The sequence below is a fragment of the Poromitra crassiceps genome (assembly GCF_964638095.1).
Source record: "Poromitra crassiceps genome assembly, chromosome: 6".
NCBI lineage: Eukaryota > Metazoa > Chordata > Actinopteri > Beryciformes > Melamphaidae > Poromitra > Poromitra crassiceps.
In genome coordinates, this window is record NC_139627.1 from 13,033,049 (window position 1) to 13,052,527 (window position 19,479).

Here is a 19,479-nt window from a genome sequence, read left to right on the forward strand (position 1 = left end):
AGACAGACAGACAGACAGACAGACAGGCAGACAGACAGACAGACAGACAGACAGGCAGACAGACAGGTCATTAGTTGTAGCTCACCATACAGATCTCAGTGGCAACCAGGAAGCTCAGTCTGTTGAACCAGTTGATGTAGGCCTCCAAGTTGCTGGTCTTACGCTTCCGGAAGAAACCCTGAAACACAGAGGGAGAAGGGGGAGAAGACCATGTGAACCTGCTTGACTTTTTGGGCAGTTGTATGAGGCATTTTAATCAGATTTGTGTCAGTTCAAGTTTTTTAGGGCAGTGGTTCTCAAACTTTTTCCACGTCAAGGACCGCTAAATTGACACCGATGAGATGAAGGTCCCCCATCTGATAGGTTTAGATGTTTTATGACAGAAAGTGTATGAAACCCATGACCAAAACAACAGTCATTGTGTTACTTATGGATGGAATTGTAGTGAAAATAAATTATCCACATTTTTGCTGGGGACCCCTTCAAGGACCCCTGGGGGTCCGCGGACCCTACTTTGAGATCCACTGCTTTAGGGCACAACAACTTCAATTCTGATCCAAGATGACCGTTTTCATTAGCCTGGGAACCTGACCAACCTGCAAGATCATGTTTTATTTGCTCTGGCAGATGCCCCTCCCATTCAGATAGATTTCCACTTGGTCCGACCGATCACAGCTAATATGGGGCGCGTTTGATACGATGACTGACAGAGAAGCATGTTTCCACGCTCTGCTAGCACAGTAGGTCTATCCAATAGAGAGCCCCAGGAATGAGTCCGGAAAACATCGATGCCAACAGTTCCGGGTTCTTTACTGTTTTCGCCTATGGGATTTTTGAATGGGTTTTTTGGCGCGATGCTTCAAATAAGGTCTCTGGGCAACGCAAGCTTAATCAAACGCGAACCAGTGCTCAGTAGGATAATCTTCACGCATGAGGACCACTTTTATGAGTGTTTAAGCTTTTACGTGCCGTTAAAAGGGCGGCTAGCTAGCAAACGGCTAAATGAGACTACACTGTTGAGTCGATGGGGATATTATACGTCAAATAACGTCATCACTTCAAAGGACAACACGGAAATTCTCTTTCCCTCACCTGGTTCAGCCTCGTTCAGCCCGGGGTAATCAGTGCACAGCAGTGCACACATCAACAACACTCCAGGTTGAGCGGTGACCTCATGTGTGAAGATTATCCGGCTGAACACTGGTTCGCGTTTGATTAAGCTTGCGTTGCCCAGAGACCTTATTTGAAGGATCGCGCCAAAAACCCATAAAAAAATCCCATAGGCAGAAACAGTGAAGAACCCGGAAGTCCGGGACTTTTGCGTTCCGACTACAAAAATACGTCATCCCTGGGGCTCTCTATTGCATCAAGAGGCATTTTAGTCTGCGCCGGTGGACAACGCCCACTGGAAATTGAACTGAGAGTTTAGTTTACAGACTCCTTCACATTTGTGAATTGGTCTGGTGAAGTCAGGCTATGTTTTCATGCTTCTTCATCACAACCCAGAGTGTCTGATGCCCAACGTTAAGGTGCTCACAAAACATTTGAAATGCAAACGGATAATCCAAGCCAGAAATCCGGAACTCTGCAGGGTTCGGTTCATTCGTCCGGGTAAGAACGAAGACGTCTGAAACTCCGGTGTCACCAAATAACGTCACACTTGTGGCCCTCTGACGAGAACTAAGGTGCGGTTCGTTACGAGAGCCAAAACCCTATCGAAAAAACAAGCTGCGTGTGAGTCACGTGACTTTTGTTTACAAGCCCTGGTTCACTTCTAATTGGTCCGTTTGAACTTAAACGATATGAATGCAAACATTTTACTTCCCCGCCCCCACTGTGGTTCCGACCAAAGCCAATGAGCTGCCTGTAGATGTGTTAAATATGAGGAAATTGACCGTTGCTACTCTCGCATATGTTCTGCAAATTAATGTTGACAGCCATGACTCACCCAACCCCCCCCCCCCACACACACACACACTGATATTTCTCAGTTTGTGCCCTTTTGTGCTTTTCCGACTCTCGCTTGTGTGGCAAACCTGCTCGCCAAAAGCTTCTTTATAAATAAACTTCATAAAAACGCTTTATAAATAAACCTTGGCTGTGATGATGTAATCGGGGGGAAGTGTGTGTGTGTGTGTGTGTGTGTGTGTGTGTGTGTGTGGGGGGGGGGGGGGCAGTTCCGTTAGAGGCTTACACAACACAGCAGGCGGCCCACTCCCGATCTAAACTTCTCCATGTGCTCTGCGGGACGCTTGGCGCTGACTCACTCGTCCACTCTTGTATACAAAGTGGTTCTTATGTAAGTGAGGGCAGAGATGCGGAGCACCAGCGGGAGCACACCGCCGCTGATTAAAGCCGACCCCTTACCGTGACTCACAGCACCACGTAGCCCGGAGAAGGGCCCTTCAGACACACTTAGACGAGCGCAGAGCGGCGCTGGATGCGCTTACAAAAGATCCATTAAAGAATGCCCACGAAAAATAAATAGAATAAAGAAACGCCACACAAATGCACATCTATGTGAAGGTAGGGATGAAACGATGACCGGTTTACCGGAAAAAGCGCGCACAGACCACAGCCACGGAGCGTTTTTTTTTTGTTCCACTCAGACTATTGGCAATTCTGGCAGCAGTGGAGGTTGAAGATCCCCCTGGCAGGAGAAGAGGTAGGAGGGGCGACATTGACGAGCAGCGCGCTTTTCCTCCAAATGTTGAACTTTTTGCAGCTTGAGACGCCCAGAGAGCGCGCCGTCCAAAAACACTAGCCGCCAAGAGCGCTTAAACGCCAGGTGCGCTCCTTGAAAGAGGAGCGCTCCTCCTAGCGCGTCCTTGCCATACCAGCTCTGGCTTCTGAAATACACATGTCCTGTGTATTCTTAAATAACCAATTGAGCGCAATTCTTAAATAAAGCAGGAAAAAAACAGGCAATTAAGAATCAGGGTTCATACACATTAAACAAAAAAAAAAAAAAAAAAAAAAAAAAAGTCCATTACTTTGCCAAAACTTTTTGGACTTGATTGTTTTCAAGGATCTTTCCAGGCCTGGGCAAAAGAAAATCTAATTCCATGACTTTTCCAGGTTTTCGTGACTGTAGGAACCCTGAAGAAGACTTGGGACTCTCTTGTGTTATAGAGTGATCTGATCATCATTATGTGTTTTGTGATCAGGGTAATAATAAACAAACAAACAAACAAACAAATAAACAAACAAACAAACAAACAAACACACAAATAAATAAATGAATAAATAATTGAAAAAAAAGAGTATGATCCTAGTCTCTGTACCTTGTGGTTTTCCAGAGGATCCTTCAGGGCAAACGTCTGGATGAATTCTTCAGGGCCGATGAAACTCAGTCTGTCCTGCAAGGAGAGAGTGAGCGAGCGAGAGACAGAGAGAGACAGGGAGAGAGGGAGAGAGAGAGACCAAGGGAGAGAGAGAGAGAGAGAGAGAGAGAGAGAGAGAGAGAGAGACAGGGAGAGAGAGAGAGAGAGAGAGAGAGAGAGAGAGAGAGAGAGAGAGAGAGAGAGAGAGAACTATCAGGACAGTGAGAATAGTTCACACACCTTCTTACTTAAACATCAAATTCAAGGACTTTCCAGGCCGAATTCCACCAAATTCAAGTTTAGAGACATTTCTCTGACATTTTCATACTTTCTCTGTGTCTCTACCTGTCTTTCTCTCCAGGAAGTCATGACAGCATGTCCTTCTGTCTGGACGTCTCCTCTCCTGTCCAGCGGTCAGAGTCCCGCCTCCTCAGAGTGATTGACAGGCTCTTCCCCTGCTGCACACGCCCCTGTGTCTACCGCTGGGCCACCACACAGGTAGACAGACAGAAGCCCCCATCACACACGGGACTCCCTAGGAATACGCCATTTCATGCATCGCGTCCTGTTTTGTGTGCCTGGTGCTCATTCTGTATTGTACAGCAGATTTCTTTTTCTGATTTCTCCCCAATTGTACTTGGCCAGTTTCCCCCTGTTGCCCCGGTCGCTGCTCCCCACCTGCCGATCTGGGGAGAGCCGTAGACTAGCACCATGCTTCCTCCGCAACATGCGCAATTGCCAGCCGCTTCTTTTCACTTGACAGCGGGGAGCTTCACCGGCAGGACGTACAGCAGCACGTGGAAGGATTACGCTGTTCCCACCAGTTCCCTTCCGCCCCGAACAGGCGCCCCGACCGACCAGAGGAGGCGGTAGTGCAGCGACCAGGACACATACCCTCAATCCGGCTTCCCACCCGCAGACACAGCCAATCGTGCCTGTATGGACGCCCGACCAAGCCGGAGGTAACACGTGGGCGTGAACCTGCGACCCTCGTGCTGGTAGGCAGGGAATCTACTGCTACACTACCCGGACGCCCCACCACAGACAGCACATTGAAAACTCCGGTAGGCGATACTGAGGAATACAGAGAGTTATCTGTTGCCGATAGGCTTCATCAAAATGGGAACTCGTTTGGCAATGAACCCCCAATATGTAAAAGTTACGCACTCCAGCTTTAAAGACTAGTTGTGACTGTACATCTGATCTGCTCCAGTAAAGTCTGTCTATCACACTCAATGATAGACGTGGTTGTCGGTGAGACATAAACAATAATAATAATAATAACAGCAAATGTACAAATCGGCGATGAGCCTTCTGCGTGACAGCCATGTTTGACAGATTTCTATGCTGTGTGTATATATTTCTGTATTTATTTTCTCTCTCTCCGGTGCGTGTGCATGTGCGCAGCAGTGTCCCCTCAGTGTTCAGTGTGACCTCGGCGTTCGTTTCTTCGACCTGCGGATTGCCAGGAAGCCAGCAGGGGGCAGCAGACTGTTCTTCGCCCACGGCATCTACACACTGCTAACTGTCAAGGTGCACGCACGCGCACACCCACACACACACACACTAGGGATGCAGGTTTCTCTGACGACTAGTCTACTTTTTTTTTTTTTTTTTTTTTGACTAGTCTATAAGCAAGAAAACACTCAGAAACTCAGCCAAAACTGAGTGCAATTTAATCTATAAGGTTAAATCGTTGTCAGATTTTGTTTTTTCATATATATTTTTTTTCATATTTTTATTGTTTCACAAAAAGTAATTTTTTTTTACAATACACTCATACACATTTCTTTTCATTTTTCTTTTTACAAAGTCCTGACTCTTACGTCTTAAGGGCAGTTTAGAGTCCAGCGATTTATCATAGCCCAACGGGCATCGCTGAACGTCCATTCCAGTATCGCTCGACGCTGATTTTGGACGCTGACGCTCGTAAAAAGTATAAACACCCAGGCGATATGAGAACACATCGCAGAGGCACAGAGCAGGATGTGTTGTGATATTTTCACATGGATTAATGCCGGACGGACAGACAGAGAAGCTGCCAGTCAAGATATAACGTTACCGTTTTGATTACAACATTACAAAACTGTCTATCTGCTTGCTAACATGCTGTGTGATTATCCATGCTAACGATGTGGTAGCTGTTACTTACCGTCTGTGTTGAGAATGTCCGCTTTCCAGGCATTTGCCTTTTGAACAGCATCTTTATAATCTGCCCGGTCGTTAGCCCAAAGGCACGGGAACCGTGTCCTTGTGTTTATTAAGTTTTCAACAAATATGTGATCTTCTTCCATTGTTAATTCAACTAGCTGGCTAACTAGTGGCTTCAGAAACTGCAGTAGGAGAGAAACAAATTATGGTTGTCATGACAACGAAGCTAACGATGGGGTCAAAGTTGACTCCAGATGAAGTCTTGACGATGGTCACAACGTTCATCACAACGATGGCATATCGCCCGTCGCTGGAAGTATACACATTTTTCGTTATCACCAACGATGGAATGTGATCATGGTCGGTCGCAACGACCATAAATCACTGGACTCTAAACTGCCCTTTATGTTGCAATATATTTGATCTAATGGAATGTAACTAGAGATTTCATTGAACTAATGTGATCCTGTAGGATTAGCAGGGCAATCAGATTTCCAATGGATTGCAATACACTTCTTTGCAGCGATCAAAGCAACGTCAATATTATTTTGTTGAAATTCACTCCAAGGGGCCATATTACCTGTGCCCAAAAGACACAAGCGAGACCATTTGACCATGAGCATCTAAACATAGTGTTATAGTATCAATTACACATTTCCAAAATGTTGACAACAAATTACCAAAACGTGATAAAAATCGCCTTTTTGTTTTCTGCAGAAAGGACATTTCATTGTTCATTTTATGAAGTTTTTCCGGTGTTTAATGAGTTAATAAGTTCTATGCAGAATTTGGAAAGGAGAGTTTGTGCCTCATATTCTAAGAAAACATATGGGCTTTAAAAAAAAAGAAAGAGCCGTCGTCTTGACTCATATCCACATCTAAATTATTTTCCCATTAATGTTTAGTTTAGTTTAAATGTTTAAGCGACTAGTGGCCTACACACACACACACACACACACACATGCACACTCACACTCACACACTCACAGTCTGTGGGTTTTTAATTGAATAGAAAAAAATATGATGATGAAGATGAACACACTGACAAGTGTGTGTGTGTGTGTGTGTGTGTGTGTGTGTGTGTGTGTGTGTGTGTGTGTGTGTGTGTGTGTGTGTGTGTGTGTGTGTGTGTGTGTGTAGGAGGCTCTGGCTGAACTGGCCTCCTGGTTGGACAGTCATCCTAACGAGGTCGTCATCCTTTCCTGCTCGCATTTCGATTCACTGACGGACAGAGACCATGCCCACCTGGTGGATTACATCATCACTCTGTTCAGAGAAAAACTCTGCTCTCCACAGGTAGACAGACAGATAGAGATAGAGATAGACAGACAAACAGACAGATAGAGATACAGACAGACAGATAGATACAGACAGACAGACAGATAGATGGATAGATACAGACAGACAGACAGATAGAGATACAGACAGACAGATACATACAGACAGACAGACAGACAGACAGATAGATAGATGGATAGATACAGACAGACAGACAGACAGATAGATAGATGGATACATACAGACAGACAGACAGATAGATAGATAGATAGATAGATAGATAGATAGATAGATACAGACATATAGAGATACAGACAGACAGACAGATAGATACAGACAGATAGACAGGCAGATACAGACAGACAGATAGATAGACAGACAGACGGATAGATACAGACAGACATCAGATAGATAGATAGATAAATACAGACAGACAGACAGACAGATAGATACAGACAGACAGACAGACAGATACATACAGACAGATAGATATAGATAGATAGATAGATAGATAGATACAGACAGACAGATAGATACATACAGACAGATACAGACAGACAGATAGATAGATACATACAGACAGACATATAGATACAGTAGATAGATACATACAGACAGATAGATACATAGATAGATACATACAGACAGACAGACAGACAGACAGACAGACAGACAGACAGACATATAGATACAGTAGATACATACAGACAGATAGATACATAGATACATATAGACAGACAGACAGACAGACAGACAGACAGACAGATAGATACAGACAGACAGACAGACAGACAGATAGATACATAGATAGATACAGACAGATAGATGCATAGATAGATAGATAGATAGATACAGACAGATTACATAGATAGATACAGACAGATAGATGCATAGATAGATAGATAGATAGATAGATAGATAGATACAGACAGACAGATGCATAGATAGATAGATAGATAGATAGATACAGACAGACAGATTACATAGATAGATACAGACAGATAGATACTGTAGATAGATAGATAGATAGATAGATAGATAGATAGATAGATAGACAGATACAGACAGACAGATATATACATACAGACAGATAGATAGATATATAGATAGATACCGGCAGACAGATAGATAGATAGATAGATAGATAGATAGATAGATACATACATACATACATACATACATACAGACATACATACATACATACATACATACATACATACAGACAGATAAATACAGACAGACAGAAACCATAAGGGGAAGATTTGAGGGTGTTTTGTGCAACCTGCCCCAGAACCTGTGTGTGTGTGTGTGTGTGTGTGTGTGTGTGTGTGTGTGTGTGTGTGTGTGTGTGTGTGTGTGTGTGTGTGTGCGCGCGCGCGTGTGTGCAGGACACGCCCACGCTGCGTTCCTGTTGGTCCAGCTCTCAGCAGGTGATCGTCTCCTATGCCGACCAGCAGGTGGAGCAGCAGCAGCCACAGCTCTGGACTGAGGTCCCATACTGGTGACTGACTGTTTCTACTCAGCTGACTGTTTCTACTCAGCTGACTGTCTCTACTGACTGACTGTTTCTACTGAGCTGACTGTCTCTATTGACTGACTGTTTCTACTCAGCTGACTGTTTCTACTCAGCTGACTGTTTCTACTGACTGACTGTTTCTACTGACTGACTGTTTCTACTGACTGACTGTTTCTACTCAGCTGACTGTTTCTACTGACTGACTGTTTCTACTGACTGACTGTTTCTACTGACTGACTGTTTCTACTGACTGACTGTTTCTACTGACTGACTGTTTCTACTGACTGACTGTTTCTACTGACTGACTGTTTCTACTGACTGACTGTTTCTACTCAGTAGGCATGGGTCGATTTCCGGTTTTACCGGTTCGGTTCGGTATACGAGCCCAAACCGGTTTGATCACGTGCAAACCGAAAAAACCTAAAAAAAAAAAAAAAAAAAAAAATTTTTTTTTTTTTTTTAGTTTTTTTTTTTTTTTTTTTTGCCAGTTTATTCTGATTGCACTATTGTTCGTATTAGCCTCTTCTCAAGTTGCACTAGTAGGCAAAAGTCTTATTTTGTTTATTATGTTGATGTTTGAAGAAAAGTTAAGCTGAATAGTTATGAGAAATAAAAACAGTGTGTTGTTACAGTTAAAAGGTTCTGCTTATTTGTATTCAGTGTTCGTGCTGGTTGGCAGCATACCAGCTTAGAGGTGCATTATCGCCACCAACTGCAGCCGCTTTGATACGTTTTTTTGGGGAATATCGAACCGGTTTCAAAATGTTCAAACCGACCCATGCCTAGGCCCTATATTGTGTGAATTTGTGAGTTTTGAAGTTTAGAAGGCAGCTCAGCTGTAAGCCAATCCATTCTGATTGCACTGCTTGTGTTTTTATTAGCCTTTTTCTCAAGTTGCACTATAGGCAAAAGTCTTATTTCATTTATTATTTTGATGTTTAGAAGAAAAGTTGAGCTGAATAGTTATGAGAAATAAATACAGGGTGTGTTTGTTACACAGGTGTCCTGCTTCTTTTTATTCAGTATCATTGCTGGTTGACAATACCAGCTTAGAGGTGTATTATCGCTATCAGGTGGACTGAAGTTGCACTACAGACAGTTATGGGCCACACTCAGGAGCCCTGCTTGAAAAAAAAAAAAAAAAAAAAAAAAATTTTTTTTTTTTTTTTTTTTATTACAAAAAAAAATCGGTATACCGGTTCGATCCGGTTTAGACGGCAATATCGAACCGGTTTTAAAATTTTCAAACCGACCCAGCCCTACTACTCAGCTGACTGTTTCTACTCAGCTGACTGTCTCTACTGACTGACTGTTTCTACTCAGCTGACTGTTTCTACTCAGCTGACTGTTTCTACTGACTGACTGTTTCTACTGACTGACTGTTTCTACTGACTGACTGTTTCTACTCAGCTGACTGTTTCTACTCAGCTGACTGTTTCTACTCAGCTGACTGTCTCTACTGACTGACTGTTTCTACTCAGCTGACTGTTTCTACTCAGCTGACTGTTTCTACTCAGCTGACTGTTTCTACTCAGCTGACTGTTTCTACTGAGCTGACTGTCTCTACTGACTGACTGTTTCTACTCAGCTGACTGTTTCTACTCAGCTGACTGTTTCTACTCAGCTGACTGTTTCTACTCAGCTGACTGTTTCTACTGAGCTGACTGTCTCTACTGACTGACTGTTTCTACTGAGCTGACTGTCTCTACTGACTGACTGTTTCTACTGAGCTGACTGGCAGGAAAGATCATCACAGACCCATCTCACACTGGTTACGACCTGTTCATAAACCTCCCCTCTGGTAGGCGCTAGAGAGACAGTCCGCATGTCTGGGAACGCCCACAAAATCGGCTGGCGCGCGAGTGGGGTAAAACCGCCCATATATCTCATGGGCTGACTCACCAAAAGACGGTGCTGCGGCTCTAAACTACAGGTTTGGGGGTTCTAGAGCAGAACACAAGACGTCTGCTCAGATGTGCGTTTACTGCGGTGGTTAAATCCCCGATCGTGTCTGCCTGGGCTGGGCTATCAGCTAAATTCTAACTTTGCTGAATGGATAGAACGGGGGTTTTTACCCCACCCTGACCACACCCCTAGCCAGCTAAACCAGCGTCTATGACGAGACGTGGCCTCAACCTATTGACTACCGTACTACACCAAAACAACCAGACATACTGTAAGAAACATTGTTCCCTCAGGCCATGAACACTTAATCCAGTCAGTTGATCACTTCATTCCAAACCCTTCACTGTACGCTTGAATCACTTTACTTTGAATCACTTTACTTGGTGCACCTACCTCATGCACACACACACACACACACACACACACACACACACACAGACACTCCTCTAAGGTGAAACGTCTTAACTGTCCGAAAGCTGTGTCTCAATATAACTCAATAACTGTGAATTACTGTCTGAAAGCTTTGCTTATATAGATCGATAAACAGCTGTGCAATATCTGACTTACAATCCAATGTGGTTTACATACTTGAGGCTGTTACACATCAAGAGCGATGCGAATATACAGCACAAAATTGCGATGCGAATTTTGACCCACCTGTCAATCACAGCAACAGATGTGCACACGTCGGAAGCAAATTTCTGAAAAATCGACCGTGGTCCGGAAAAATAAACGCCGCAATAACGCTCAGCGAAACTTTGCCGTTGGTATGCACGGTTGCATTGACTGATATAGGTTTGGAAAATATTATTGACGTGCAAATTAATCGCACGGGGAAAAAATACGCTCCCGATGTGTAAGGCCCTTTAGTCTACACATAAGTATACAATTATTCTATTTTTTTCTCCTATACATATTTATATACATCACACTTATTGTATATAATGTAAATAGCAGTTGACTGTGTGTACCTTTGATCGCTGTCCCTGTTTGTTCATTTTAGCTTGTATACATAACCTCTTTTTCCTTTGTAAGTACATTGAGAGCAATGTACATGTATAGTACCGGAGTCAAGTTTACATACTTGGCCAAGAAAGCTGATTCTGATTCTGAACTCCCGTGAATTGTCGACTATTCGACTACTGGTTGGGAGTAGTTGATGTCGTGAATGCCCTAACACTAACAGATATCAATAGCACCACATGAGGGACGTCTCATTTTCAGAGCACAGCCAGAACTACATAGTGTACTGTATTTCTAATCACACGAGCTTGGGTTAAAAGGGCTCTTACTTTGGTTAAATAACATAATACCGAAATAGTGTAGCGCCGATGCAGCACCACCAACATTATCCACTAGGGCTGTCACTTTTTATTCGAAATTCGAATTTAACTTCGAATGTGGGGGAGGAGGGGCATGTTCGAATGTAATTTGCCATGTTCGATTTTATTTTTATTTTTTTATTACATTTTTTTATTTTTTATTAACCAAAATTAACCAACTGCTGCTTGCTGGTAATGTTAATCCCATGTCAGAAAAAGTCTCCAGATTTGTCGCGTTAGTCTCTTCTGAGAAAGATTGTCTCCAGGGTTTGAAAAGTTGTCTCGAGTTGGATGCAGCCAAGTTGTGAGGCAGTGTTGTGACTGTGAGCGTCCAAGCTAACACAGCAGCGGAGAGGAGCTGACTGACTGGACCATGAGGACAGCTGAGGATTTTTTTTAAATATTCTTTTAATATTTTATATTATATTATATATATTTATACGATGTAACCGGCAGGCGCGGAATGCATAATCGGGCACGTCGAGCCGATGCCCGGTGGCCTGGCATGCAAAAAAAACATTTTTATTTTTTTTTATTAACCAAAAAACTTCGAATATATTCGAACATTTTGCGGGCAATTCGAAGTTCGTTCAAACTTTATTTTGGGAAAAAGTGACAGCACTATTATCCACCCAGACGGAAGTTCTTATTTATTGTGACGTCACACTGATATGGCCTATACTCAGTATGTGTGTACTCTGTGAGTATGTGTGTACTCAGTGTGTGTGTGTGTGTGTCCTCAGGTACGCTGACAGCTCCGACCCTCAGCAGGTGATCAAATACCTGGAGGAGAGGAAAAGCAGAGGAAGACCAGGTCAGTCTGTTTACTGGCTGGCAAGCTGTTTTGATATTTATTAGCTAAGTTTGACTATCTGGAATTAACATTACAGATATCAACGTCATTTTGACTAGTCATAATGTGACTAGTCAGAATTTTCATTCACGATATCTATAACAATAGTCTTCCTAGTCAAAAAGAAGATTTCGGATATCCACGTCATTCTCATAGGACAAATGACGTGACTTTTGCCGTTCATGTGTATGGGGTTTCTCATTACTGATATCTATTTAAAACTTAATTCAAGATATCTAAAAAGGACAATGTCGATAATCGAGAGGAATTCACGCTATCTTGAACTGGAAGTACAGCTACTCTGATTTTTTGTTTTGCCTTTATTAGGATAAGACAGTGGGCAAACAGGAAAGGTTGGGAGGGAGAAGAAGGGGGATGACATGTGGACCTCGGGTTGGATTCGAACCTGCGTCGGCCACGGGAAGGACTGAGCCTCCGTCGTACTGTATGTGTGCTACCAGGTGAGCCACCAGCCACCAGGACAGGTCACAGAGAGTCTATTTTAATGGGGCACTATCTAGCAGTAGGACCCTGAACTGCGGGGTCCCACAAGGCAGTTGTCTTGGCCCTCTCCTCTTCTCCATCTTCACAAATGATATGCCATATGCAATCAGTAAGGCTAGTTTGACCATGTATGCAGATGATTCTACTATTTATTATGCGGCTAACACATGTACTGAACTTAATCATGTTCTGTCTAGCGAGCTAAGTATTATATATAATTGGATAAAAGCAAATAAACTTATACTGAATATATCAAAAACAATGTGCATTATTTTTGGCTCTAATTATAGATTATCACAGAATCCTAAAATTAACATACTGATAGATGATCAAATTATAAAGCAAGTAAAAACAGTAAAACTTCTAGGACTCTGGCTGGACTGCACATTGTCATGGTCGGATCACATCAATAAAGTGGTCGCGAAAATGGGCAGAGCTGTTGCAATTACTAGGAAATATGCATTATTATTTGTTACTTCGCCAAATTGTTTCCTCATTGGTTCTGTGTCATTTGGAATACAGTGCTCTGTGGTATGGTCATCAGCAGCTAAAGGTCTTCTTGAAAAATTACAAGTTGCACAAAACAAAGCAGCTAGGCTGGTCCTTGGGTGCTCCCCTAGCTCTAGCGTAGCTGAAATGCATACACGTCTCACATGGCTCACTGTTGAGCAGAAACTCTTATCAATCCTACTTGTACATTTTCACAAGGTTATCCATACCCAAACTCCTGGCTTTCTCTTCGACAGCATAATTTATAGCTCACGTACTCACACACACTCCACCAGAGGGGCGAGCAGGGGTCAGTTGACTTTGCCTAGACGCAAAACCAACTTTATGAAGAAAACAGTCACATACAGATCGATAATGTCCTGGAATTGTCTGCCAGTAAATATTTCCTCCATCCATGGGAGGGTAGGTTTTAAACGGAAACTTAGATCCCATCTGCACTCACTAACACCAGCAAACACACTTTGAACACACAACTTACTTTACTTCCCATTATATCTTTCCTTTAATAGTATGTCTTAGAATAGTGTCTTTTAGATCAGCTGATCTAATGTAGCTGGCCAGCTACATAACCAGCTGACCAAACTATTGTTGTTGTTTTGTTTTGTTTTGTTTTATATATTGCTTTTTACTCTGTGATTCTCCTGTATTGCACTGCTTTTTACCATTTCTTATTTTTTTACTATGTTATTTTACTACTGAACTTTACTGTCTACAGTTACAATTGCTGTGATGTATTGTGTATTGTGTTTGGACCCCAGGAAGACTAGCGGTCGTTTTGGCGGCAGCTAATGGGGATCCTTTTAAATAAACAAATAAACAAATAAACAGGACGCACACGGCTGCTCAGAATTAAATTGCAGATACTGTATCTGAAAGTGGAATTACAACTAGTCTAGTCATAATCCAGTTCCAGGTCTCCGCAATTCAGATGACAGATATCTGCAACTGAATCTGTCTGTCATAAGAAACATGAATGGCAAAAGTCATTTGTCCTAGGAAATGATGTCATTTGTCCTAGGAAATGATGTCATTTGTCCTAGGAAATGATGTCATTTGTCCTAGGAAATGATGTCATTTGTCCTAGGAAGAATGATGTGGATATACAAAATGTTCTTTTTGCCTTGGAAGAATTGAATTAGGGCTATCTGTATCTGCAATACATACTGTATCCAGTCTAGCTATTAAATGTTAAAACGGCTTGCCATAGTTTAGTGAATGTTTACCGACTGACTGTTTACAAACTGACTGATCTATTGACTGACTGGTCTAGTGACTGACTGGTTTACTAACTGGTTTACCGACTGACTGGTTTACTGACTGACTGGTTTACAGACTGGCTGGTCTACTGACTGGTTTACTGACTTTGTTTACTGACTGACTGGTTTACGAAACATGTTTCCTGACTGTTTTCCAGCTGGGTTCTTCGTGAGCGGTCTGAACCTGACAGAAGACGCTCGCTGCGTTTTTCTTCATCCCTTCCTGACCATGAGGAAGATGACGCTGAAGGCTCTCTCTCCTCTGCTGCGCTGGGCGAGCGAGCAGCAGCCAGGGCCGCAGGGGGGCGGAGTCAACATCCTCTGCTGCGACTTCATAGGCGCCAGCGCCTTCTGCTCGCTGGTCATCGGCCTGAACTACAAACTGCTGGGCAGCCCCTGCACCAGGTAGCGGCCTGGCTGTTAATGTAGCAAGCCGGGTTGGTAGGGCTGGACGATATGGCCAAAATCCATATCAGGATATACCGGTGCATCTCAAAGAATTTGAATATCGTGAAAAAGTAAATTTCCCCCCCATAAATTAATTCAAAAAGTGAAAATTTCATATCCCGTATTCTAGATTGATTACGCATGAAGTGAATTAATCCAGCCTTTTTTTATGATTACGGCTTACAGCTCATGAAAGTCAAAACTCCAGTATCTCAAAATATTAGAATATTCCCAATGAAAAGACCAATAAAAAGAAAGGATTTATAATACAGAAATGTTGAACTTCTGTAATGTTAATTTATGCACTCAATACTGATTGATTGATTTTCTTTATTTAAGTGTCATGCTTCGAATGAAGCCCAGCCCACATGGGCTTACAGGACACTTTTACTGTTCATCATTTAAACAAACAATGATCAAAACATAAAACCAACAGAAAACACCCAAAATACATACAGTAAAGTTGTACAGCATGAAAACCACCACCTGAACCTACTTAAAGAGCTGTGCTTGCCTTCTATTCCAGGCCCTAGAGATAAAGTTAGCAGTCTTAAATACCTCAGTCTTAAACAACCACTCCAACTTCTGGCCATCATCTGCCCAGAAGAGCTCAGGTCTTTGCTTTTGCATTTCGTCAAATAAGGAAATCCTCAAATCATCATATAAAGTACAATAAAACATGAAATGAAACTCATTTTCAACATCTTTTAGATCACAGACATTGCATATCCTGTTCTCTTCTGGTATAGCTGTGAACCGCCCTACTTCAATGGCAAGAGGCAGGATACCAATTCTCAGCTGAGCACATAAAGACCTCTGGTTTCTGGTTAGAAAGGAAGTGACATAGGGCTCAGGACCAAAACGCTGCTTCATCTGAACATATGATCTAAGCTTAGGTTTAGACCATATGTCGTTTGCCCATCCCTCTCTGTAATTAAGAGATAACTTTTGTTTCAACATATTAACATTACAGCAAAGCATGTTGTGAAAAATATATGCCAGGTCTGCCTCTCTAGTAGAACAAATTTCTTTTATCCAGGGGTGACTGTGAGCCTTGTCCCAGTTGAAGACCTTCTTTGTTAACCTACTCTCTGGCATATTAATGAAGCGGTTCCATAGCCGTATCATTTCTCCCTTTAGTCTAATCTCCACCGGTTCCCAACCCATATCACCCTGTATGGCAAGAATAGGGGCAAATGCATGTACCCCACATACTTCTTATTTTGCTTCTTTTGCATGAATTACTCCATCAGTCTTCTTATGGTATTTTATTTTCATGAGCTGTAAGCTAGAAATAATCAAAATTAAAACCAAAAAAAGGCTTATAATATTTCACTTTATGTGTAATGAATCTAGAATATATGAAGGTTTCACTTTTTGAATTAAATTACGGGGAAGAAAGAGCTTTTCCACAATATATATATATTTTTAGATTCACCTGTACTTTTTCATATCAGTCGATACTTTTTCATGTCAGTCGATATGATAATTATTATGACATTCGTCAATTACTGTGTTAACCCTATAAAGGTCACAGGAAACCTGCCAAGGATGCCATTTATGTGATGTCACAACTGCACCTAGCATGATGTCACAACTGCACCTAACATGTTTGAAAATGTGCCAATAAGTCGATTACATTCTGCTTGAACGCATTCCACTGTCAGCACCCTGTAATGAAAGATGATGATAATGATGATGATGCTGTAAATTATCGAAAATATTGAAAATGCATTAAAGAAATATATCATTGTTATTGAGGCATATTTACTTGTTTTCCTAGTGATCGACAGGTCGTAGACTCTGGACCAATAGCAGGCGGCTCTGTGTCGACCCTCAGCCTCTCTGGCTGCTCCACCTCAAAACATGTCACATAAGGACTGTAAGTAAGGGATAATCAACAACTAGGGGTGCATTATACGATTTTAATGCACGACGTGGAGGCAAATTACCATCCGACACCGCAGTCGGAGGGGTGGTTGCCTCTGCGAAGTGCATTAAAATCTATAATGCACACCTAGGAGTTGATTATCCTGCTTATAGCCTTCCATGGCCAACAATATAAAATAAAAGCATTCGCGGATTTTTGGTGCAAGTTTAGCAATCATCACCTTGCAAGCCATAACTGTTTACCCAGCAATACTTGGGGAACCGACGAATACCTGGAACAATCGTTACCATCCTGTCAGCTTCTCATGCAATGGAAAAATTTGCTGTTCCAGTAAATAGGACGAACCTTGGAGACGAGCTGGTATGGTGCAGGGAAGCTATAGTCCGCTCAGCTCATAGAAGCTGAGGTAGCGAGTTGAACAATGTTTACTGTGCTGTTTGATCAAACAGCTGTGTAGGTTGGTAACGTTACTGTGCTGTTTGATCAAACAGCTGTGTAGGTTGGTAACGTTACTGTGCTGTTTGATCAAACAGCTGTGTAGGTTGGTAACGTTACTGTGCTGTTTGGGGAGCAGATGAATTTACATGTGATTAGACTGGAGCCAGACTACGTGTGCGCGTTACACGGTCATAAACCAGATCTTTAGCAGGCTTCCCACGTGTCCTGGAAACCCTGGAAAATAGTTGACACATTTTCCAGTCATGAGCAAAACGGATAATATTGCCATCTGAAAGGGCTAAGTTATGTTCAGGATCATATTAACATTCAAATGGTAATTTATGCGTGAGAGTATTTTGAATGGGTGATAACCTGAATGCGTTGGAATGCATCCGGAACTAAGGCCCTTTGAGGCCGGCCAGAGTGAGTTCTAGCCTTCTACTCTGAAATGGCTTATGTATATATATATATATATATATATATATATATATACATTATATATGGATGTCACAATATATCGCGATATCAAAATGTGACAATATGTATCGTTGAGATGAAATCTCATATCGCGAGAAAAAGAAGCTGAACATGGTGGCACTGATCTGCATCTAATTGCATGTTCGCTCTCCTTTTCATTGCTTTGTTTGAACAGACGAGGGACGTTACAGACACGGAGGATGAAAATGGTGAAATTACTCAAATGAGTGTGGAGGATGCCCCCTCAACTTACAAAACGATCGCAAAAAAATATTGTTAAAATATCGTATCGTTATCGTGAACCCAATATCGTGTATTGTATCGTGAACTGAGTGTATCGTGACACCCCTAATATATATATATACCGGTATATATATATATATATATATATATATATATATATATATATATATACCTATATAAACAATACAGAACAGGCTCATATACTGGAAAAGAAAACAAACAAACAACAATGTCTAGCCTACATAGGCCTATACACTCGATATTACAACGTGGTGCTACTAACCACAGAAAGTGTTTATGTGCTTGTAAGGAACATTATGCATGGAATCCCACGCAATGGGTCCACGAGATACCAGCCAGGCAAGTCAACTGTGGCCCCTAACCTCATCGACTCCCCATGCTTCAGCCAGGCAAGTCAACTGTCGCCCCTAACCTCATCGACTCCTCATGCTTCAGCCAGGCAAGTCAACTGTCGCCCCTAACCTCATCGACTCCCCATGCTTCAGCCAGGCAAGTCAACTGTCGCCCCTAACCTCATCGACTCCCCATGCTTCAGCCAGGCAAGTCAACTGTCGCCCCTAACCTCATCGACTCCCCATGCTTCTTGAATAAATGCCTCCTAACCTCATCGACTCCCCATGCTTCTTGAATAAATGCCTCCTAACCTCATCGACTCCCCATGCTTCTTGAATAAATGCCTCCTAACCTCATCGACTCCCCATGCTTCTTGAATAAATGCCTCCTAACCTCATCGACTCCCCATGCTTCTTGAATAAATGCCTCCTAACCTCATCGACTCCCCATGCTTCTTGAATAAATGCCTCCTAACCTCATCGACTCCCCATGCTTCTTGAATAAATGCCTCCTAACCTCATCGACTCCCCATGCTTCTTGAATAAATGCCTCCTAACCTCATCGACTCCCCATGCTTCTTGAATAAATGCCTCCTAACCTCATCGACTCCTCATGCTTCTTGAATAAATGCCTCCTAACCTCATCGACTCCCCATGCTTCTTGAATAAATGCCTCCTAACCTCATCGACTCCCCATGCTTCTTGAATAAATGCCTCCTAACCTCATCGACTCCTCATGCTTCTTGAATAAATGCCTCCTTGATGACCTGATCAGCCACAGCCTCTGCTGCTGTCGTTTGAAGGAACAAATGTGGGAGAAGTAGGTTTGAATTCAAAATATTGTCAAAAATTCAGTTTTTGAGATACAATTCTAAGATTTTACACACTTCAACTACTGTGACTGCAACATTTTGTCATTTTTTTGGTGAACGTTCTAGCTTTATTTAGCGAGGATTTGCAGTAGCTGTTTACAGTACTGTTTATAACATTTCAAATTCAATGCACTGCACTC

General features: G+C 42.4%; 2 protein-coding genes across 2 annotated transcripts in view; one reads left to right on the plus strand and one right to left on the minus strand.

Moving 5' to 3' along the window:
• Positions 1-3,692, minus strand: part of LOC310777712 (ras-GEF domain-containing family member 1B-B-like) — a gene marked incomplete at both ends in the record, with an annotated part of 12,869 nt that extends 9,177 nt beyond the window's left edge. Inside the window, 3 exons of the mRNA XM_083638086.1 lie at positions 86-178; positions 3,285-3,359; positions 3,669-3,692. Coding sequence (XP_083494212.1) covers positions 86-178; positions 3,285-3,359; positions 3,669-3,692 — 192 coding nt within the window. The remainder of the gene's footprint in view (positions 1-85; positions 179-3,284; positions 3,360-3,668) is intronic.
• Positions 3,690-16,764, plus strand: LOC310779084 (PI-PLC X domain-containing protein 1-like). Its single transcript, XM_083639583.1, has 6 exons — positions 3,690-3,821; positions 4,731-4,856; positions 6,615-6,770; positions 8,141-8,253; positions 12,239-12,309; positions 14,777-16,764. The coding sequence occupies exons 1-6, from the start codon at positions 3,699-3,701 to the stop codon at positions 15,025-15,027; spliced, it is 840 nt and encodes a 279-aa protein (XP_083495709.1). The 5' UTR covers positions 3,690-3,698; the 3' UTR covers positions 15,028-16,764.
• Positions 16,765-19,479: the final 2,715 nt, after the last annotated feature.